We start from the raw sequence: 20,548 nt of genomic DNA, 5'->3' as shown, positions 1-20,548 counted from the left end.
ATCCAGAGCAGGGAACAAGTCAGCGTTATTATTATCCCCACAATACAGCTGGGGAGTTGGGGCTGAGAGGAGTGGATTACCCAAGGCCAGGGCTTTTTTTCAGCTGGAACAAAGTGGGAGTTCCAGCTCCTCTTAAAAATGGTCACATGGCAGGTGGCCCTGCCCCGATCTCCAGACCGAGGGATCACGGAGGGTGATCTAAACTCCCCTCTGCCTGGAGTTCAGGGGGTGGGGCCACTAGCTATGTGACCATTTTCACAGAGGGAGATTTAAACTTTTAAAAACTCCCCGCTTGTTCCAGCTGACTCAAAGTGATGTCATTGTGCAGTCCTGGGAGCGTGTGCGCACTTTGCACATGCGCACGTGGTACCAGGGGCACCACCTCCCACCAGGAGTTGCCCCGTGCTGGCAATCCGCTGAGTTCCACTACCTCTTTTCCCAGAAAAAAGCCCTGCCCAAGGCCACCTACTGAGCTTGTGGCAGCAGTGGGATTTGATCTTCTGTCTACCACCTGCTTTTTTTATTCCAAACCCTTGGAGGCCATCCAGCCCGGACTACACTCCTCTTTCCTCTAGGTTTGCCAGTCTCCAGGTGTGACCAGGAGTTCTCCGAGAATTATAACGCATCTCAGACCAGTGCCCTCCGGAGAATGTGGGTGCTTTGAAGGGTGGACTCAACGGCATTATACCCCACTGGCAGGCCGTTCTTCCCCTCCCAAATGCTGGCCTCCCAGCTTCCCCCCCCCCCGAAATCTCCAGGAGTTTGGCAACCGCACATCCCAGCTCAGCCTTCTCACTTTGCTGGGCCTCCCCATGGCTCCTGCGCATCCCTTCGCTTCCTGTAACCCCTTCCAGTCATTTGCGCATCTCTCAGCCCCTGGCCTTCATTTTTATAGCAACAGGCAGAGGCTGGGATCCTGTGCTTCCCTGGGATGAATTCAGCGGGATCGACGTGCGGAGGCCTGCTTGAGCGGCTACCCTTTACCAGAGTTGTTAATTGCTGTTATTTTTGGAAGGGGAAGGAGAGCTCTTGAAGGGGGGGGCGGCATCCTTTCAGGCTCCCTCGCCTCGTCTCTCCAACCAGCCAGGAACTTCAGTTGAGCCACATTCCCGGGTATCCTTCTCATTTCCCCTTTGCTCTTTGGGTTGCCAAATATTTGGGGGCAGGTGGGGTGCCACAGCCTGTGTGTCAGAACTGTGGCTAGATAATGTCCTTACTTCAGACTTCCTTCTGCAATCAGACAACTGTCCATTGTTTCCAAAAGGAATTTATTGAAGAAATAGTTCATTATAGTCCACTAGCCTGAATGCAATATTCAGGATGGTGCATATGCATTGTTACCAATGATAGGCAAGGCATAAGGTACAGAGTAACAGATCCCAGCGGGCCCCTCCTCCCCCCCACGGTTCCCAAAACAACGCCTTTGAAGTAGGGAGAGCAGTAGTTTCCCAAGGCTGATTCTCGGTGGAACATCGGTAGCCAAAACAATCCTCTTCTGTTAGATAGCTGCCTGGGAACCTTGGCACCTGTGAAAAGAGCACTAAATACTGAGAGGATTAAATATGGAGTTGGTTAAGCAAAGATGTACTATACAGCATTCTGAACCTGACACTGTGTAGGACAAAAAGAACACACTGCGCAGCTCCCCTGGCCTGACGCTGCTTGGAAGGCCATCTTGGGGGTCACTCACAGCCCATGCACTCACCCCCCCCCATCACATGCTGAGCTCAGTTCTCTTGGCACCAAGGAAGTCACTGCAGGGTCTCCCGACATTCTGCTGACGGGCCAAGGAGCGGGACCCACAGAGCCAGGCTCAGTCTGGGTTGGGTGTCTCCACTGAAAACGTCCATTTGTCCCCTTAATGCCTGGAGCCAAAGACTGAATGCTCCAGTGTTGGAATCATAGGGCTGGAACCTCGAGGATCATCTAGTCCAACCCCTCTGCACAATGCAGGAAATTCACAAGTATCTCTGCACCCCCCCCCCAGAAGATGGCAAAACACTGTCAGGATCCCTAGCCAAACTGGCCTGGGGGGGATGGGGGGGAGCAGGAGGCTCAGATTGTCAATCTGAGATTGCCTTGCCTGCCACCCTTCTGCATTTTCTGTTCATCTCCTGTGCCAGGCATAGCTTGCAGGTCCTCATACTCTGAACATATGGAGGCGTCAGGCTGCATTTCTTTGTGCTTGAAAGCCACCCCCCCCCCGCCACTGTTTTATTCTCTGCCCTTTTTCTGGCACACTGGCAGTTAAGGGGGGGGGGTCTGGACTTGTGGTTCAGTATCCCTTCCTCCCATTTCTGAATCATCCTTAGAGAGGGGCGGGTGAGGTTGTGTCCTATATGGACTCACTTATGAAGCAGGTCTGTGTAATGGTTGGCGCATCAGAGGTGGCCCTGGGGTCCCCAGGTCCAAACCCCTGCTCTGCCAGGACCTCGGCCCAGTGACACACGCAATCTAGCCTACCTCTCAGGGCCGTTGTGAGGCTAAAATGAAAGCAGGGGAAAACGGATGGCTTCAGCTTCTTGGAGTAAGGGGGAGATTGCAAGGTAAGCCGGGGCTCCCCAGTGCCCTTTAAGCTCCAGGGGAGCCCCTTGGCGGCAGGGAGCGCTTGCGACCGAAGCGCGTCTGAATTCGGGGCGCTTCCGAGCCCGGTTTGCCCGCGCTTGGGTCGTGTCGAGCGCGCGGCTCCCGCTCCTGCCTTCGCCACGGCGGGAGAGGGCGCCGCCCTCGGCCCCGGTCGCAGCAGAGGCCCGCGAGAGGCCGGCCCGGTACGACACGAGCCCGGGACGGGACAGGGGGCGCCGCCGAAAGAGACGCGCGGCCAGCGGCCAGCCGGGCGGAGCGGCCGGGCGGAGGAGGAAGGCCCGGCTGGCGGGAGGGCTGGGCGGGCAGCTCCTCCTCCCCGGGGGAGGCAGGCAGGCAGGCGCGGCGAGCGGAGGCGAGAGGAAGCGCAGGCCGAGCCGGGAGGGAGGGAGGCGGCAGGCTCGGGCCATGTTCCCCCGCGGCTCGCGGCGTCGCCGATCCGCCCGGACCGTGAGTGGCGCGGCGCGGCCCGGGGCAGGGCGGGGCGGCGGCGCTGCGGACGGGCCTCTCGCCTCCGCAGAGCCGGGCTGGGCCGCTGCGGCGAGCGCTGGGCAGGGACGCGGCGCCCTGGCCGGCCCAGGCGGCGGCGCGGTCTGTGCGGGAGAAGCCCCCGGCTGGCCCCGCTGCCCTCCCGGGCCGGGCCGGCGCAGGCGGGCAGGAGCCCTCCGAGGCCGCCCGAGCGCCGCGGGGCTGGGGCGGGGGGCGGGGGGCGCACGCGGGGCCCGGCGGTCTGGCGGCTGCCCGCCGCGGGGCCGCTCCCTCGCCGCCCTGGGCTCCTGCTCGCGTGCCAGGCCGGGGCTCGCCCGGGGGCTTCGCCCGCGTTGCCTCTGCCCTGAGAGCGGGCCGGCCGGGGGCGGTCGCGCGTGCGCGGCTCCGCGCGTGTGCCGCAGTCTTGCTAGCTCAGGCCCGTCACGCCCACTGGCAGGGGTATGGCTGGGGTTGCCGTCCTCCCGGGGGTGGCTGGAGACCTCCCGGGATTTCAGCTGAGCCCCAGCTGGCAGGGTTCAGGCCGCCTGGAGAAGACGGCTGCTTTAGAGGGCGCGCTTTATGGCATTACAGCCTGCCGAGGTCCCTTCCCTCACCGAAGCTCACCCTCTCTAGGCTCCACCTCCCAAAGCGCCAGGAATTTCCCCACCTGGGGCTGGCAACCCTAGGTATAGCAGGGCCTTGGTGCGAGTGTCTGCGTGGCTCCTCTGGGCTGCTTCCTGACTTGGCACCCCCCCCCCCCCCCGCACAGGCCTTCCATGCGCCACGTCCAAAAGAGCGGCGGAGCGTAGGTATTTTTGGCCCATGGACTTAGTGGTCTTATGGGGGCCCCCTTTTATTGAAGAGCATACGCTTCGCATGCAAAGGACAGAAGGGGCTTTCAACAAGTGTGTCTCGTTCCATGCGCTGGCTCCACAGAGAAACACACCTGAGATGACCTGATTAATAATAATGATGATGCTCAGGGCTTTTTTTCAGCCGGAACGTGGCGGGATGGAGTTCCGGCACCTTTGAAAATGGTGCCAAGTGGCTTGTAGCGAGACTTGCGAAATAGCGCAATAACAAGTCAGTATGGAAACAATCCGGATTTGCTCTTGGAATTTTGCCCTGCTGCCTATATGCTCCGATGCCATCCTGTCTTCTCAGAAAAGTGCCATCTTGCCCCAGCCAGCCAGCAATTCAGCACATCGGCCCAGAAGCACCCTCAATTGGTGGAAGGCCCCCCCTCCACTTGCACCAGCCCCCCCCCCCCCACAGAGTACTGCTAGTATTTTTGCCCATGGTGGGGGAAGGAAGAAGAGGCCCAAGGGAACGTTTCTGACCACCAGAACTTGCCATCAGTGGCTCGGAATAGATATTCTCCAAAGCCACACTCTCTCTCCCCTGCAGGGCTGCCGAAACCATGCGGGGCCCCCAGACAGAGATTCCACCCGGGCCCCTCCCCATGTGACCCTGATCCAAACCAAACAGTATTGCTGTTACCATGAATCGATAGCGATAAAAGGATCCGCCTGTCCATCCGTTGGCATCTGTCCATTTGCGGCCGGCGTTAGAAAATTGTCATGTATGTCTGTACCCATCCATCCTTGTCATTGTTCTATAGGGTTGCCAGCTCCAAGTTGGGAAATTCCTGGAGATCTCTGGGGGGGGGGGGTGAAACCTGGAGAAAGTGGAGTTTGGGGAGGGAAAGGACCTTGACATAGCATAATTCCATAGAGTTCACCCCCACCCCCCAAAGTAGCCATTTTCTCCAGGTGAACTGATCTCTGTGGCCTGGAGACCAGTTGTAATTCCAGGAGATCTCCAGCCACTACCTGGAGGCTGGCAAGCCTCTTGTTCTAGGGGATGATGATTGTCTGTACTATGGTTTGATTTCATATTGGAAAGACTGTGTGCATCACTTTTGTTTCTCTCCCTCCCTGCCTGGGAACTCAGCTTCATAATCTGGGTATTTCTCTGAAGCTCCCCGAAATGACCTTGGACTGTCTGAAATGTTACTATTACTCTTATGCCTCTGTCTTGTCTAGCTCTAGTATAAACTCCAGCAAAGATTCCCAGACTTTTTTCCGCTGGAAGTGGTGGGTTGGGGGGGGGATGTTTGAGTATTTAGACCTGTATGTTCCTTAAGCCCCATTCCTTTCAAGGAAGCTGTACTGCCTAGAAGCATTTTAGCTCTTAAGTAAACTACGGACCTGCACATGGAAATGATTTGATTTCTGAATAAAAGCCATTAACCAGGAACCTGTGTCTTGATGCCAGTGGCCCAGAGATCCGTCTGCTGTATCCTGTCATCCATAGCCTGACAAAAATAAAGCTCAGGATCTGAAATGGACCGTCACCTTCAGCATGATTGTGAGTGTTTCAGAGTTAAAAAGGAAGAGAATCGGAACATCTGGCCCAGGTTGTCTCCAGGTCTCCCCCCCCTCCCCTCCTGCTATTTGCAACAGAAGCGGACGGTCTCTCTTTCCGGCAGGCCTCTCCCCTCAAGAAAGCAGTACAACGTGTTTGAAAACTGGCCCCCACCCTCAGGATGCCGAAGGGAGCTGCAGCTCCAAAGGGAAGAGAATCGGGACATCCCGGCCCAGGTTGTCTTCAAGGCAGGCAACATGTCATGCGAGCTTTTCAGCAACCGGTCGTCTTTCCCTAATACGCCATCCCCCCAGTCTGCCATAGAAAGCTGATGGGTGGCCTTGGACCAGTCATGCTCAGCCAGACATCCTTCACAGGTAGGGCGGCCGGGTCCCCTGGTGGGGGCAGAGGATCCCCTGTCCCCGCCCCCCTCACCAGGCCCGCAGGGGGAGGGGGAAAGCTGTGGGAAGAAGCCTCCTGGCGTGCTCCCAGGGTGGCATGGAGACATCACTCCCGGAAGGGACATCATCGTGCACGGCCCTGAAGCACTCCTGCGTTTCTCAGAGGGCCAGTTGGGCCCCCAGTGGGGAGGGTTGTTTGAACAGGTGATGTGAGCTCTCTGCAGCTGGAGTGGCCCTGTGAGGGGGCGTGGGGTCTCAATAAACAGTGAACAAGGGAATGAAGTGGTACGCTGGAGCTTTCCCAAAGTCTGCAGGGGCGCAGATGGGGGCGGCTGCCCGGCCCACCAGACAGCTGCAGCAATGAGACGGTTGTGTCCCACACAGCCTCTGCCAGCGCTCTCAGCAGAGGCAGGGCGGAGGAGGGGGCTGCTTTCTGCCAGCACCAAGCTGCTTCGCAGTGCAGCTGAGAGAATGCTGCAGACAGTGTTTTCGTGATGAAGGGGAACTACACAAACGGACTGTCGTGTTCTTATGTGCCTTGCCCATGAGCATTCCTTGCGGTGATTTTAGTTTGCGATCCCTCCTCAACGGATGAGGTAGAAGAACCTGAAAAGCTTGATATATTTTAAAAGCATGAGCCGAAGGGCCGGAATCGAGCAATAACAGAGGCAGGGCCTTTTCCAGAAAACCTGGGAGGGAAAACCGTTGTTGAACTGGAAAGCCTGCCATTTTGGAAAAGGAAACTGAGGCACGTACCTTCCTCGCCTTCACACCCAATGAACAAAGAACGGTCACTGACAGCTACGGCGGTGCCATTTCATCCCCCTCTCGCACAGGCTGGTCCACACGTGAATATGCATTACTTGCCAACTCAGTGCAATGACTTGTGGCTGGATGCGTAAGCCGGCACGGGCCCAGTTCTCTCTGAGGTCCAGCCCTCAGGTTGCGGGGAGCATTTCACCTGGCTGAGTGCCTCCTGATTTCAAAACCCCTTGCAAACCTAGTTTCAAAAAGCCTTGGACGCCGAAAACTAAATGTTAGGGAGAAGTCCAGCCCATCCTGGCATTCTCCAGCCTAGCCTGGCATTCGGTCCTGCGGGGGCCATCCCAGGTGGGGCCCTGCCCTGCCCTGGAGCAGCTGCGGCCTTTAGCCTCTGCTGCCGCTGCCGCACCCCACGGGGATAAACAATTTTAAACAGGGCCTCTTTAAGCTAAGTGAGATGGTGTGAAAGATGGCAGTTAAAGGACGCCTCTTTTTTGCTAATAGTTCCTGTTTCTGAACAAAGATTTTCTGGAGGCTTTTTAAACTCAAAAACAGAACCTTGGGTTGGCAGTTTGTATCAGTTATGGGGTGGTATAAATTACTTGTCATTTGTCTTTCATAATTCAGTTCAAAAAAATTAATGAACACTTTAATAATTCAAACGACAAAGAAGAACTGCAATAAGAACGTTAATAACTATAAACACAACAATTACTCCAATATTAATAATGATAATAATAATGAGAAGTAATAATACAAATACTATAATCATAAGGTTACTAACTCAATAGGAAGGGCAATATTATGAATAATAACACAATAACATCTGCAAAGATCTTACTTACTTACTTACTTACTAACTAACTAACTAACTAACTAACTAACTAACTAACTAACTAACTAACTAACTAACTAACTAACTAACAGACCCAAGAACTGCAATGGTGATGTTGGGGGGTGTCAGCTCTTTCCTCCCCCAGCTTTCCACACATGGTCTGTTGGGCTGTAGGGCCCTCGGTGGTTGATGGGCAACGGAGCCACGTCTGAGCTGACTGCAGGCAGTGGTGGCGCTGGTGCCGCATGGAAGCAGGCAGCTGCCCTCACACACGACTACCTCTCCCAGCCCCGCCTCACATATAAGACAGACAGTATCTGGAGTCAACGGGCCACTAGTCATCTTGGGTCAAGTGACGTTTCCTAGATATGAGGTTGTGCATATGATACTTCCTGATGGAACAAAGAGAAGCAGGCTGGGTCAGCCAATCAATCTACCCAGAAGAGGTGGTTCCGACTGGGATTCCTGCGATAGATGGCATGAACGGCATTGCAAGAGGACGGAAAATCCCCCCTTTCTCAGCTGCGGGCTTGCCCCACAATGAGAGAGCAGCTCAGATCTGTCGCCAGGCAGGATTGGTGAATGCTGTTTGGTGTGATGGACTACCATCGACAGAGTTTTGCCACTGCGTTTGCTGCTACGGGAGTGAACATGGAGACCGCTAAGCTCGGCAAATCAGACTTTGAAGAAGAAGAAATAGAGGGCCACTTTGGATCATCAGAAAAACGTGACAGGGTTTCCTGGAATGGATTTGAATACATCCTGGGATTGTAAAAAAATGTGTCCCAGAAGAGGTCTGTGGCAGTTTTTCTGACCTTGAAGGCAGTTGCAATGCCAGACTGCTTTGCAAGGTTACCGGAGGAGGGGCGGGCTAGGGAAGGCGGTTGCGGAGGCAGAGGTTAGAAACCCCCCTTTCTGAATTGTTTGCCCTGCCCGTCTCCTGCTGTCATAATCTTTACCTGTTCTGTAATGTGATAATGAAATTTTCTAAAGCCTTTTCAATAAATTAAGAAAGGGTGACAGGTGCCCTGTCCCCTTCTAGGGCCTAAGACCCACCCCTAGCCCCTGGAAGCACTACCTGTCAGGTCATGGCACTACCCCAGGGGACAGGAACGGACCTCCTGCACCCCTGCTCCATAGAAGGGCCTAGCGGGTCCATGTGACCCCTCTATGCATTCAGCTCAACCCCTGGACCAACAGGAAAGGGTTTGGTTTTATGGGGTGCTAGTGTGGAATGCCGGGGGGCAGGCCCAGCACCCCTGCTCCTCAGAAGGGCCTAGCGGGTCCATGTGACCCCTCTACGCATTCAGCTCACCCCCTGGACTAATAGGAAAGGGTTTGGTTTTATGGGGTGCTAGTGTGGAATGCCGGGGGGCAGGCCCAGCACCCCTGCTCCTCAGAAGGGCCTAGCGGGTCCATGTGACCCCTCTGCGCATTCAGCTCAACCCCTGGACCAACAGGAAAGGGTGTGGTTTTATGGGGTGCTAGTGTGGAATGCCGGGGGGCAGGCCCAGCACCCCTGCTCCTCAGAAGGGCCTAGCAGGTTCATGTGACCCCTCTATGCATTCAGCTCAACCCCTGGACCAACAGGAAAGGGTTTGGTTTTATGGGGTGCTAGTGTGGAATGCCGGGGGGCAGGCCCAGCACCCCTGCTCCTCAGAAGGGCCTAGCGGGTCCATGTGACCCCCTCTATGCATTCAGCTCAACCCCTGGACAAATAGGAAAGGGTTTGGTTTTATGGGGTGCTAGTGTGGAATGCCGGGGGGCAGGCCCAGCACCCCTGCTCCTCAGAAGGGCCTAGCGGGTTCATGTGACCCCTCTATGCATTCAGCTCACCCCCTGGACAAATAGGAAAGGGTTTGGTTTTATGGGGTGCTAGTGTGGAATGCCGGGGGACAGCCCCAGCACCCCTGCTCCTCAGAAGGGCCTAGCGGGTTCATGTGACCCCTCTACGCATTCAGCTCAACCCCTGGACCAACAGGACAGGGTTTGGTTTTATGGGGTGCTAGTGTGGAATGCCGGGGGGCAGGCCCAGCACCCCTGCTCCTCAGAAGGGCCTAGCGGGTTCATGTGACCCCTCTACGCATTCAGCTCAACCCCTGGACCAACAGGAAAGGGTTTGGTTTTATGGGGTGCTAGTGTGGAATGCTGGGGGGCAGGCCCAGCACCCCTGCTCCTCAGAAGGTCCTAGCGGGTCCATGTGACCCCTCTACGCATTCAGCTCAACCCCTGGACCAACAGGAAAGGGTTTGGTTTTATGGGGTGCTAGTGTGGAATGCCGGGGGGCAGGCCCAGCACCCCTGCTCCTCAGAAGGGCCTAGCGGGTCCATGTGACCCCTCTACGCATTCAGCTCAACCCCAGGACCAACAGAAAAGGGTTTGGTTTTATGGGGTGCTAGTGTGGAATGCCGTGGGGCAGGCCCAGCACCCCTGCTCCTCAGAAGGGCCTAGCGGGTTCATGTGACCCCTCTACGCATTCAGCTCAACCCCAGGACCAACAGAAAAGGGTTTGGTTTTATGGGGTGCTAGTGTGGAATGCCGTGGGGCAGGCCCAGCACCCCTGCTCCTCAGAAGGGCCTAGCGGGTTCATGTGACCCTTCTATGCATTCAGCTCACCCCCTGGACTAATAGGAAAGGGTTTGGTTTTATGGGGTGCTAGTGTGGAATGCCGGGGGACAGCCCCAGCACCCCTGCTCCTCAGAAGGGCCTAGCGGGTTCATGTGACCCCTCTACGCATTCAGCTCAACCCCTGGACCAACAGGACAGGGTTTGGTTTTATGGGGTGCTAGTGTGGAATGCCGGGGGGCAGGCCCAGCACCCCTGCTCCTCAGAAGGGCCTAGCAGGTTCATGTGACCCCTCTACGCATTCAGCTCAACCCCTGGACAAATAGGAAAGGGTTTGGTTTTATGGGGTGCTAGTGTGGAATGCCGGGGGGCAGGCCCAGCACCCCTGCTCCTCAGAAGGGCCTAGCGGGTCCATGTGACCCCTCTATGCATTCAGCTCACCCCCTGGACAAATAGGAAAGGGTTTGGTTTTATGGGGTGCTAGTGTGGAATGCCGGGGGGCAGACCCAGCACCCCTGCTCCTCAGAAGGGCCTAGCGGGTCCATGTGACCCCTCTATGCATTCAGCTCACCCCCTGGACAAATAGGAAAGGGTTTGGTTTTATGGGGTGCTAGTGTGGAATGCCGGGGGGCAGGCCCAGCACCCCTGCTCCTCAGAAGGGCCTAGCGGGTCCATGTGACCCCTCTATGCATTCAGCTCACCCCCTGGACAAATAGGAAAGGGTTTGGTTTTATGGGGTGCTAGTGTGGAATGCTGGGGGGCAGGCCCAGCACCCCTGCTCCTCAGAAGGGCCTAGCGGGTCCATGTGACCCCTCTATGCATTCAGCTCACCCCCTGGACAAATAGGAAAGGGTTTGGTTTTATGGGGTGCTAGTGTGGAATGCCGGGGGGCAGACCCAGCACCCCTGCTCCTCAGAAGGGCCTAGCGGGTTCATGTGACCCCTCTATGCATTCAGCTCAACCCCTCGACCAACAGGACAGGGTTTGGTTTTATGGGGTGCTAGTGTGGAATGCCGGGGGGCAGGCCCAGCACCCCTGCTCCTCAGAAGGGCCTAGCGGGTTCATGTGAACCCTCTATGCATTCAGCTCAACCCCTGGACCAGTAGGAAAGTGTTTGGTTTTATGGGGTGCTAGTGTGGAATGCCGGGGGGCAGGCCCAGCACCCCTGCTCCTCAGAAGGGCCTAGCGGGTTCATGTGACCCCTCTATGCATTCAGCTCAACCCCTCGACCAACAGGACAGGGTTTGGTTTTATGGGGTGCTAGTGTGGAATGCTGGGGGACAGGCCCAGCACCCCTGCTCCTCAGAAGGGCCTAGCGGGTTCATGTGGCCCCTCTATGCATTCAGCTCAACCCCTGGACCAACAGGAAAGGGTTTGGTTTTATGGGGTGCTAGTGTGGAATGCTGGGGGACAGGCCCAGCACCCCTGCTCCTCAGAAGGGCCTAGCGGGTTCATGTGGCCCCTCTATGCATTCAGCTCAACCCCTCGACCAACAGGACAGGGTTTGGTTTTATGGGGTGCTAGTGTGGAATGCTGGGGGACAGGCCCAGCACCCCTGCTCCTCAGAAGGGCCTAGCGGGTCCATGTGACCCCTCTATGCATTCAGCTCAACCCCTGGACCAACAGGAAAGGGTTTGGTTTTATGGGGTGCTAGTGTGGAATGCCGGGGGGCAGGCCCAGCACCCCTGCTCCTCAGAAGCGCCTAGCGGGTCCATGTGACCCCCTCTATGCATTCAGCTCAACCCCTGGACAAATAGGAAAGGGTTTGGTTTTATGGGGTGCTAGTGTGGAATGCCGGGGGGCAGGCCCAGCACCCCTGCTCCTCAGAAGGGCCTAGCGGGTTCATGTGACCCCTCTATGCATTCAGCTCAACCCCTGGACCAACAGGAAAGGGTTTGGTTTTATGGGGTGCTAGTGTGGAATGCCGGGGGGCAGGCCCAGCACCCCTGCTCCTCAGAAGGGCCTAGCGGGTTCATGTGACCCCTCTATGCATTCAGCTCAACCCCTGGACCAGTAGGAAAGGGTTTGGTTTTATGGGGTGCTAGTGTGAAATGCCGGGGGGCAGGCCCAGCACCCCTGCTCCTCAGAAGGGCCTAGCGGGTTCATGTGACCCCTCTATGCATTCAGCTCAACCCCTGGACCAACAGGAAAGGGTTTGGTTTTATGGGGTGCTAGTGTGGAATGCCGGGGGGCAGGCCCAGCACCCCTGCTCCTCAGAAGGGCCTAGCGGGTTCATGTGACCCCTCTATGCATTCAGCTCATCCCCTGGACCAACAGGAAAGGGTTTGGTTTTATGGGGTGCTAGTGTGGAATGCCGGGGGGCAGGCCCAGCACCCCTGCTCCTCAGAAGGGCCTAGCGGGTCCATGTGACCCCCTCTATGCATTCAGCTCAACCCCTGGACAAATAGGAAAGGGTTTGGTTTTATGGGGTGCTAGTGTGGAATGCCGGGGGGCAGACCCAGCACCCCTGCTCCTCAGAAGGGCCTAGCGGGTCCATGTGACCCCTCTATGCATTCAGCTCACCCCCTGGACCAATAGGAAAGGGTTTGGTTTTATGGGGTGCTAGTGTGAAATGCCGGGGGGCAGGCCCAGCACCCCTGCTCCTCAGAAGGGCCTAGCAGGTTCATGTGACCCCTCTATGCATTCAGCTCACCCCCTGGACTAATAGGAAAGGGTTTTGAGTTTATGGGGGGCTAGGGTGGGATGTTGGAGGGGCAGCCCCAGCATCGCTGCTCCATAGAAGGGCCTAGCAGTTTCATGTGACCCCTCTATGAGCCCAGCTTGCCCCCCTGAACCAATTGGAAAGGGTTTTGTGTTTGTGGAGTGCTAGCGTGGAAAGTTGGGGTGCAGCTTTAGTACTCAAGCTCCATATAGGTTTCTAAGCGCTCACGTGATGCGGCTATGCTCGCGACATGAGCTGCCTTACCTCCTGGATGCTGTTCCAATGCGCCAATGAGTGTGAAGCAGCCGAGGAGCCGCCCTTTAAATGGAGATGCTGCAGGATGATCTCGGCAAAAATGCCGTTGACTGATAGGTGAGGAGGAGGAAGAGGCCGAAGGGGTGAAAAGCATGAGAAAGGATGAACCCATAATGGATCAGGAAGTGGTGACCGTTTATGAACAAATGCAGACTGTATAGGGAGTCCGAGAGTAGCCAGAAGAGGATTTGGTGTGTGAGGAAGACGGCACCATATCTGGGTCTCTGGAAAAAAAAAACCTTGCAGGGCATACCGACTCTCCACCCAATTGTGAGCTCTAAGAACAGGGGAAAGGGGAAACAGGGAATACCACACAGAGCTACTGTTCCTTTTGCAGACGGGAAAGCTAAACTTAGACATGCGCACAGACAGGGAAAACTCCACAGACCGTCAGACCATGGTCCATCGATTTTCACAGACCATAGACCACTCACAAACCCACCGTGGTTCGTGGACTGGTTCCTCGGGCCATGGTCCATCAGTGGCTAGGGGGAGACTTGCGCTCCTGTATACTGAATGGGGGAATGGGGGACACTTACACACCAGTACTCTGACTGTTGGCAGGAGCAATGCTCGATTTGCTGGAATCCTCTCAACCAGTTCCTTAAAGGATTTCTTGTTCCCGTGAGAGGCCTGCTCATTCACTGAGATTGGCCCCCCGAGTGTTTCCCGAGCAGGGACTCCATGGTTGTTATGGAATATGGTTCCCCGTGAGGTCAAGCCAGGATTGATGGTGTTTAGATGCTAGGCAGAGGCCATTTTATTCTGTCTGCTGTTTGGTTTAGTTGCTAATTTCCTTCTTATCTGAGATCCAAGCTCCACTCCCCATCGAAAAGTCCAACAGATCAAGTCACCGGTCTGACGGTGCTGCAAATATGCAGGAAAGAGGGTAACCCCCTCACCAAGTATCAAAAGTGATGTCTGTGGATGAATGTGTGTGTCTGTGTGTGTTGTCAAGACACACTTGAGTGATGGCCACCCCGGCAAGAGCTTTCGAGGCAAGTGTTGGGCAGAGGTGGTTTGCCCTTGCCTTCACCTGCAGAGTCTTCCTTGGTGGCTGCCCGCTGTGGAGGAGTGGAATTTGGGAAACGGACATCCTCAGCTCAGCTGCCATACTGGTTCACTGTAGCAACCCAGACTGGGGCCAGGAAGACGAGGAGGAGGAGCCAGGCAGTAAAAAGGGCAAGAAAGGGGGGCCAGTCCCTGACGGGGGCAAGGGACAGAAAGGAGGAAAGTGGAGCCAGTCCTGGGGACAGGGCTGATTGGGGAAAGGGATTTCCCTTTCTGCTCTCACATCCTCGGAGATCCCCTCTTGGGTCTCCTAAATAGGAGGAAGGGATTCAGAGCCTCGCTACAAGCTATTTCGCAAGTCTTTCTGCAACCATCCAGTCATCAACGGGGGCAATTGCACGAGGAGCTGAGGTAGTGCAGGCCAGCTAGGGTGCAGGTAATGGTCTGTCGTCAGGGCACATCCCTCATGAGCAGCCACTTGAGGAAGGAAGCCTCCTCCCCTAAACGAGTGATCCTCACCTCTTTCCCTTTGCATCTTCCTCCGAGGCTCAAGAAAGCTGTCCAGACTCTCAGCCCCCGAAGGCCTGACCCTTCTTCGCCCTACAGTTATTGTGTTCTTCTCGTCACCCGCAGCCGTCCAGCAACCAAATGGGAGCGCCCTGGACAACCAGGCCGTGGAGGAGACGAACCGAGATGCAGGTTCCCAGAGTCCCCAAACCAAGAAACCTGGGTGACGGACATCCCCCAGAACCACAGCCCCCGCACTGATGATGCCTTCCGAGCGTGGGGCCCAGTGGCCTTTCGAGGAGCACTGGTGATGGCCTCTGAAAGTGTGGAGGTTGTGGAAGAAGTGCTCGAGGACTTTGCAGCTTTTCTGGAGCACAGGATTCCCTTGAGCTCAGACTTGTCTTTTGGGGACTGCAGGAGGAACCCCCCAGAGCCACACAGGTCGCCTCCCCACTTCTCGCGGCTTCCGTTTCCATTCCAAGAGGTCAGGGTGCCCATCGACACTCTGGAGGCCCATGCAGAGAAAGTGGTCACCGCAGTGCTCCAGATGATGAAACGGTCTTTTGATCAGATGATGAGATCTGCTGCCGTTCACCAAAGCCTGTTTTTCGAAAGCCACCTGATTGATCTGACTTTAGCGAATTTCAGACCGTTTCAAGACCTTTGGGACATGCTACGGGAGATAGAGCCAAGCCCTCCTTCTGCTACAGGTGAGTAGCTCAGGCTGGCCCCGGCCACACTAGCAAGAGAGGTCTGAGATTTTGACAAATGTCAAATATTTCAGTGGAGCAGACCAACAGAGATGCAGGTAATGGTCTGTCTTCAGGGCCTGTCCCTAATTTTTCCAGGTCTGGGAGGCATTTTGGCACTTCCCTCACCTCTCACCCCATTGTGTTCTTTTTGTCCTCCATAGGCAGCCCGAAGTTCAAAGAAAAGTTGTAGTCCTGGATCCAGTGGACTACACAGGGCACGGCTCCTTCCTGACTATGTGCAGTGCCCAACAGCTGGACTGAGATCACAGCAGATTTCCTGGAAGATGCTTTCGGGAAGGTTGTAATTGAAATGCACTGTCTACATAGTTATATGTCCCTGGCCACTGAAGAGTACTTGGCCCACTACGTAAGCAGGCCCTTGGGAGAGCTAAATGGCACTCACTGCCGTCTACAACCAGTCCCCTCTGGGGTCTCCTAAATAGGAGGAAGGGATTCAGTTTCCAAGACGTATATGAAAGAGCCCCAGTGAGCAGCCACTTGAGGAAGGAGGGCTCCTCCCCCAAACGAGTGATTTTTTTTTTTAAAGAAATTTTTATTGGGTGAGTAAAAATTAATATTACAGATTTTCAATTGAAACCCTCATTTCCATATTCTCCCACCCTTTCCCCTCCCCCCTTAATCTAAGACTTCCAACAGTTTTCCAACCCGCTGTCTAAATCTACTACTTATATCTGCTTTTCTATTCTTAACTGTCTTAATACTCTACTAAGATAGATAATATATATTAAATTAAGCAAAACCTAACATCAAACTATCAATTACATTATATTTCTAACTTATCTCCTCTCTTCTCTTGTAAAGATCAGTATCTCTTCCTTTCTGTAAGCTTAATAGTTATCTAACAACCATAATTCTCCCTTTACGTCCCACTTCTTTTCCAAATACTGTTTTAATTTCCCCCAGTCATTAAAAAATTCTTCTGGATTCTGTTCTCTCAGCTTTCTCGTCATTTTGTCCATTTCTGCCATGTACAGCAATTTTTGTATCCAATTTTCAATAGATGGTACTTCTTGCGTCTTCCATTTCTGAGCATATAAAATTCTTGCCGCTGTTGTCATATAGAATAATAAAGTTCTTTGTTGCCTGGGAATCTCTTCTAATTTCAGGTTTAACAACAGCAGTTGTGGGTTCTTATTTATTGGGATTTGTAAAATTTCAGTCATAGCTTCTATAATATCTCCCCAGAACTGCTTTGCTACCTCACAGGTCCACCACATATGATATAATGAACCTTCATGGTTTTTACATTTCCAACACATCTGACATTTTATTGTTCCCATATGCTATTTTCTTCGGCGTTAGGTACCATCTATATATCATCTTGTAGACATTTTCTTTGATATTGGTACAAGTCGATATCTTCAATGTATTTTTCCACAAGTGTTCCCATGCCTCCATTGTTATGTCTCTATTGCAATTTATGGCCCATTTCACCATCTGGACTTTAACAGTTTCATCTTCTGTATACCATTTTAACAAAATCTTGTAAACTTTAGAAATCATTTTCTTGCCTTCTTGTAGTATACTTTCTTCCAATTCAGAATTTTTCCACTTAAACCCCGATTTTGAACGATCCATGTCATATAAGCCTTTAATCTGTCTGTATTGGAACCATCCATAGTGGGAGGATAGTTCGTCTCCTGTTTTAAGCTTAATCATATTTTGCTCCATTTTCAACACCTCCTTATATGGCAAACATTCCTCTCTGTTGTAAATTGTTCTCAGGTCAATAACTTCCAATGGCACCACCCACGTCAGGATACCTTCGTCTAAATATTTTTTATAATTTTGCCAGACCGTGTAGAGGCTTCGTCTAATATAATGATGCAGAAACATAGAGTCCGCTTTGATTTTATCATACCATAAGTACGCATGCCAACCAAAGAGTTTCCTATATCCTTCAAGTGTTAAGAGTTTAGGATTTTCTAACGACATCCATTCCCTGAGCCACACCAGACATGTTGCTTCATGGTATAGTCTTATATTTGGTAATTGTAGTCCCCCTCTTTCTTTGGCATCACATAGAACTTTCATCTTCACTCGGGGCTTCTTCCTTGCCCATACAAACTCCAATATCTTCCTTTGCCACTTGTCAAATTGCTTATTATCTCTTATTATTGGTATTGTTTGCAGTAAAAACATAATCCGTGGAAGTACATTCATTTTAATTACTGCTATTCTTCCCAGCCACGACAAATTCAACTTATTTCCATTCTGTCTATTTGTTGCCATAGCTTTTCATAATTGTTCTTGAATAAATCAATATTTTTAGCAGTAAGTTCTATTCCTAAATATTTTACTTTATGTGTTACCCCAAACGAGTGATTCTCACCTCTTTCCCTTTGCATCTTCTTCCAGGGCTCAATAAAGCTGTCCAGGCTCTCAGGCCCTGAAGTCCTGAACCTTCTTCGCCTGACAGTTATTGTGTTCTTCTTGTCACCCGCAGCCATCCAGCAACCAAATGGGAGCGCCCTGGACAACCAGGCCGTGGAGGACACCAGCAGGGATGCAGGTAATGGTCTGCCATCAAGGCACGTCCCTCATTTTTCCGGGTCTGGGAGGCATTTTTGGCACTCCACAACCATACTCGATTACCTTCCCTCACCTCTCACCCCGTTGTTCTTTTTGTCTTCCTTAGGCAGCCCGAAGTTGAAACAAAACGTTGTAGTCCTGGATCCAGCGGACTACACAGGGCACTGCTCTTTCCTGAGGGGCCTGTTCGCAGTGCCCAACAGCTGGACTGAGATCACAGCCGATTTCCTGGAAGACGCTTTCCGGAAAGTTTTAACTGAAATGGACTATCTAGGTAGTTACACGTCCCTGGCCATTCAAGACTACTTGGCCCACTACCTGAGCAGGCACCGGGGAGAGCTAAATGGCACCCGCGACCATCCACAACCAGTCCCCTCTTGGGGCTCCTAAACAGGAGGAAGGGATTCAGTTTCCAAGACGTATATGAAAGAGCCCCAGTGAGCAGCCACTTGAGGAAGGAGGGCTCCTCCCCCAAATGAGTGATTCTCATCTCTTTCCCTTTGCATCTTCTTCCAGGGCTCAATAAAGCTGTCCAGGCTCTCAGGCCCTGAAGTCCTGAACCTTCTTCGCCTGACAGTTATTGTGTTCTTCTTGTCACCCGCAGCCACCCAGAAACCAAATGGGAGCGCCCTGGACAACCAGGCCGTGGAGGACACCAGCAGGGATGCAGGTAATGGTCTGCCATCAAGGCACGTCCCTCATTTTTCCGGGTCTGGGAGGCATTTTTGGCACTCCACAACCACACTCGATTACCTTCCCTCACCTCTCACCCCGTTGTGTTCTTTTTGTCTTCCTTAGGCAGCCCGAAGTTGAAACAAAACGTTGTAGTCCTGGATCCAGCGGACTACACAGGGCACTGCTCTTTCCTGAGGGGCCTGTTCGCAGTGCCCAACAGCTGGACTGAGATCACAGCCGATTTCCTGGAAGACGCTTTCCGGAAAGTTTTAACTGAAATGGACTATCTAGGTAGTTACACGTCCCTGGCCATTCAAGACTACTTGGCCCACTACCTGAGCAGGCACCGGGGAGAGCTAAATGGCACCCGCGACCATCCACAACCAGTCCCCTCTTGGGGCTCCTAAACAGGAGGAAGGGATTCAGTTTCCAAGACGTATATGAAAGAGCCCCAGTGAGCAGCCACTTGAGGAAGGAGGGCTCCTCCCCCAAACGAGTGATTCTCACCTCTTTCCCTTTGCATCTTCTTCCAAGGCTCAATAAAGCTGTCCAGGCTCTCAGGCCCTGAAGTCCTGAACCTTCTTCGCCTGACAGTTATTGTGTTCTTCTTGTCACCCGCAGCCATCCAGCCATCAACTGGGGCAGTTGCGGTGAGAGAGGAGTGTGGTAGAATTTGGGGGTGTTTGGTTCTGAAACCAGGCCATTAAGAACATGAACCCGACTCAGGCTCTTTGGAAAGCTCCTAAAAGCCTCCTCAGGGAAAGCTTTAGTTTTTCTTTTCCATAACTCCCTGAATGCTGGCTGGAGTTTCGCTTTCTGGGAAAAGGGGGAGAACACTAAGTTAATTAGCACAAATTGACACATAATGGTGTGCAAGGTCTTTCGCCTTGCTTCTAAATTACAGCGGGTCATTTAGATAGAGGGGCTCCAGGTCATCTTCATCTTGTTTTGAAGTACATTGGGGGAGCCTGGGCCGGCAAAGTGTGAAATTCCTTTTTGTGACCTGTAGAAGATGTTCTGATTTATTGGACCACTTGTTCCTGGGAAAGGAACAACGTGGACCCACAGAGAACAGTTTTTTGTATACAACACCACGACTTTGGACCATAAAAGGAGGAGCCGAAATCCCTTCACTGCTGCACTGCCAATTGGCAGGGAAACTTCTAGGAGTTCCCCAGCGATTGGTGGGCAGCCCGAAAGCTTTCGACTTGGGAGGGAGGAGGAAATAGTGTGTTGGTACCTTTAGCCTTAAGCCTTCAACCTATATATATATATATATTTCTTAAGTCTTAGTGTTAAGCTGTTTCCTTTTGTGGTTTGCATTATAACCTTTGAGATATATTCAATAAACTTTTAGATTTGGTTAAGCATCTTACTTTTGTGCAGAGGGCACCTTTTCTAGATAGGGACAGTTAGAAAGTTGAGTCTGCACCATATAATCGCCTTGGTAAGAGGCAACCTGAGCGGCGAACCGAGGGGGAGTCGCAGGGCCCGGCTGGGTCTTCCCCAAACAACAATTCTCGCAACAAGGAGGAGGAGAATGAGGCAGAAGTGCAGGCCAGCCAGGAGGTGTTCTGAAGGGGGGAAGGGGGGAGACCTGCGCTTCTGTAGTCTGACTGGGTCAGGGAGGGGGTCCCTGCCCACCTCCCAGCTGAACTCGCCCATCTGCAGATGAAATAGCAGCTCGATACGCTGTTCTCTGTTTCCCCTTTCCCCTGTTCTTAGTGCTCACAGTTGGGTTCAGAGAGTGTATGCCCTGCACCGCTTTTTGTTTCAGAGGCCCAGGTACCCCTGCCGTCTTCCTCATACAACAAATCCTCTTCTGGCTGTTTTTGGATACCCTTTCTAGTCTGCATTTCTCCACTTCCTGAGCGAGTGAAGCCGATTTTGGAGAAATGGGAAGGGAGCCGTTTTGCAGAGGGGAGCCGTGGTAGGGAGCCGTGGGGTAGCAGGAAGGAAGCCTTGGTGCAGAACCATGGTGCAGAGGGAAGGGAGCCCTGGTCCGGTAAGAAGGGAGCCGTGGTGCAGAACCATGGTGCAGAGCGAAGGGAGCCCTGGTCCGGTAAGAAGGGAGCTGTGGTGCAGAACCATG

General features: G+C 53.5%; 1 protein-coding gene and 1 long non-coding RNA gene across 6 annotated transcripts; one reads left to right on the top strand and one right to left on the bottom strand.

Moving 5' to 3' along the window:
• Nucleotides 1–1,251: 1,251 nt before the first annotated feature.
• LOC129346338 (uncharacterized) lies at nucleotides 1,252–2,798 on the bottom strand. The gene is made up of 2 exons (XR_008598759.1): nucleotides 2,464–2,798; nucleotides 1,252–1,526 (listed from the first exon to the last, which is right to left on the bottom strand). It is a non-coding gene; the product is annotated as an uncharacterized LOC129346338 (long non-coding RNA).
• Nucleotides 2,799–2,975: 177 nt separating this feature from the next.
• On the top strand, nucleotides 2,976–19,243 carry LOC129346070 (uncharacterized). 5 transcript variants are annotated; one of them, XM_055003337.1, is made up of 7 exons: nucleotides 2,984–3,033; nucleotides 5,329–5,421; nucleotides 5,543–5,795; nucleotides 17,696–17,761; nucleotides 17,888–18,055; nucleotides 18,386–18,451; nucleotides 18,580–19,243. In XM_055003337.1, exons 3-7 carry the CDS (start codon nucleotides 5,750–5,752, stop codon nucleotides 18,861–18,863), a joined length of 630 nt encoding a protein of 209 aa, XP_054859312.1. In that variant the 5' UTR covers nucleotides 2,984–3,033; nucleotides 5,329–5,421; nucleotides 5,543–5,749; the 3' UTR covers nucleotides 18,864–19,243. The 5 variants fall into 5 exon arrangements, 2 of the variants coding, with proteins under 2 accessions (XP_054859312.1, XP_054859313.1); XM_055003338.1 differs by lacking the exon at nucleotides 5,329–5,421; XR_008598697.1 differs by lacking the exons at nucleotides 5,329–5,421; nucleotides 5,543–5,795; nucleotides 18,386–18,451; nucleotides 18,580–19,243 and adding exons at nucleotides 14,516–15,186; nucleotides 15,390–15,788 and having other exon boundaries at nucleotides 2,976–3,033; nucleotides 17,608–17,761; nucleotides 17,888–17,911.
• Nucleotides 19,244–20,548: the final 1,305 nt, after the last annotated feature.

This window comes from Eublepharis macularius, chromosome 19 (genome assembly GCF_028583425.1).
Source record: "Eublepharis macularius isolate TG4126 chromosome 19, MPM_Emac_v1.0, whole genome shotgun sequence".
Lineage (NCBI taxonomy): Eukaryota > Metazoa > Chordata > Lepidosauria > Squamata > Eublepharidae > Eublepharis > Eublepharis macularius.
The sequence above is the reverse complement of the archived record's forward strand: the minus strand, read 5'-3'. Positions and strand labels throughout refer to the sequence as shown.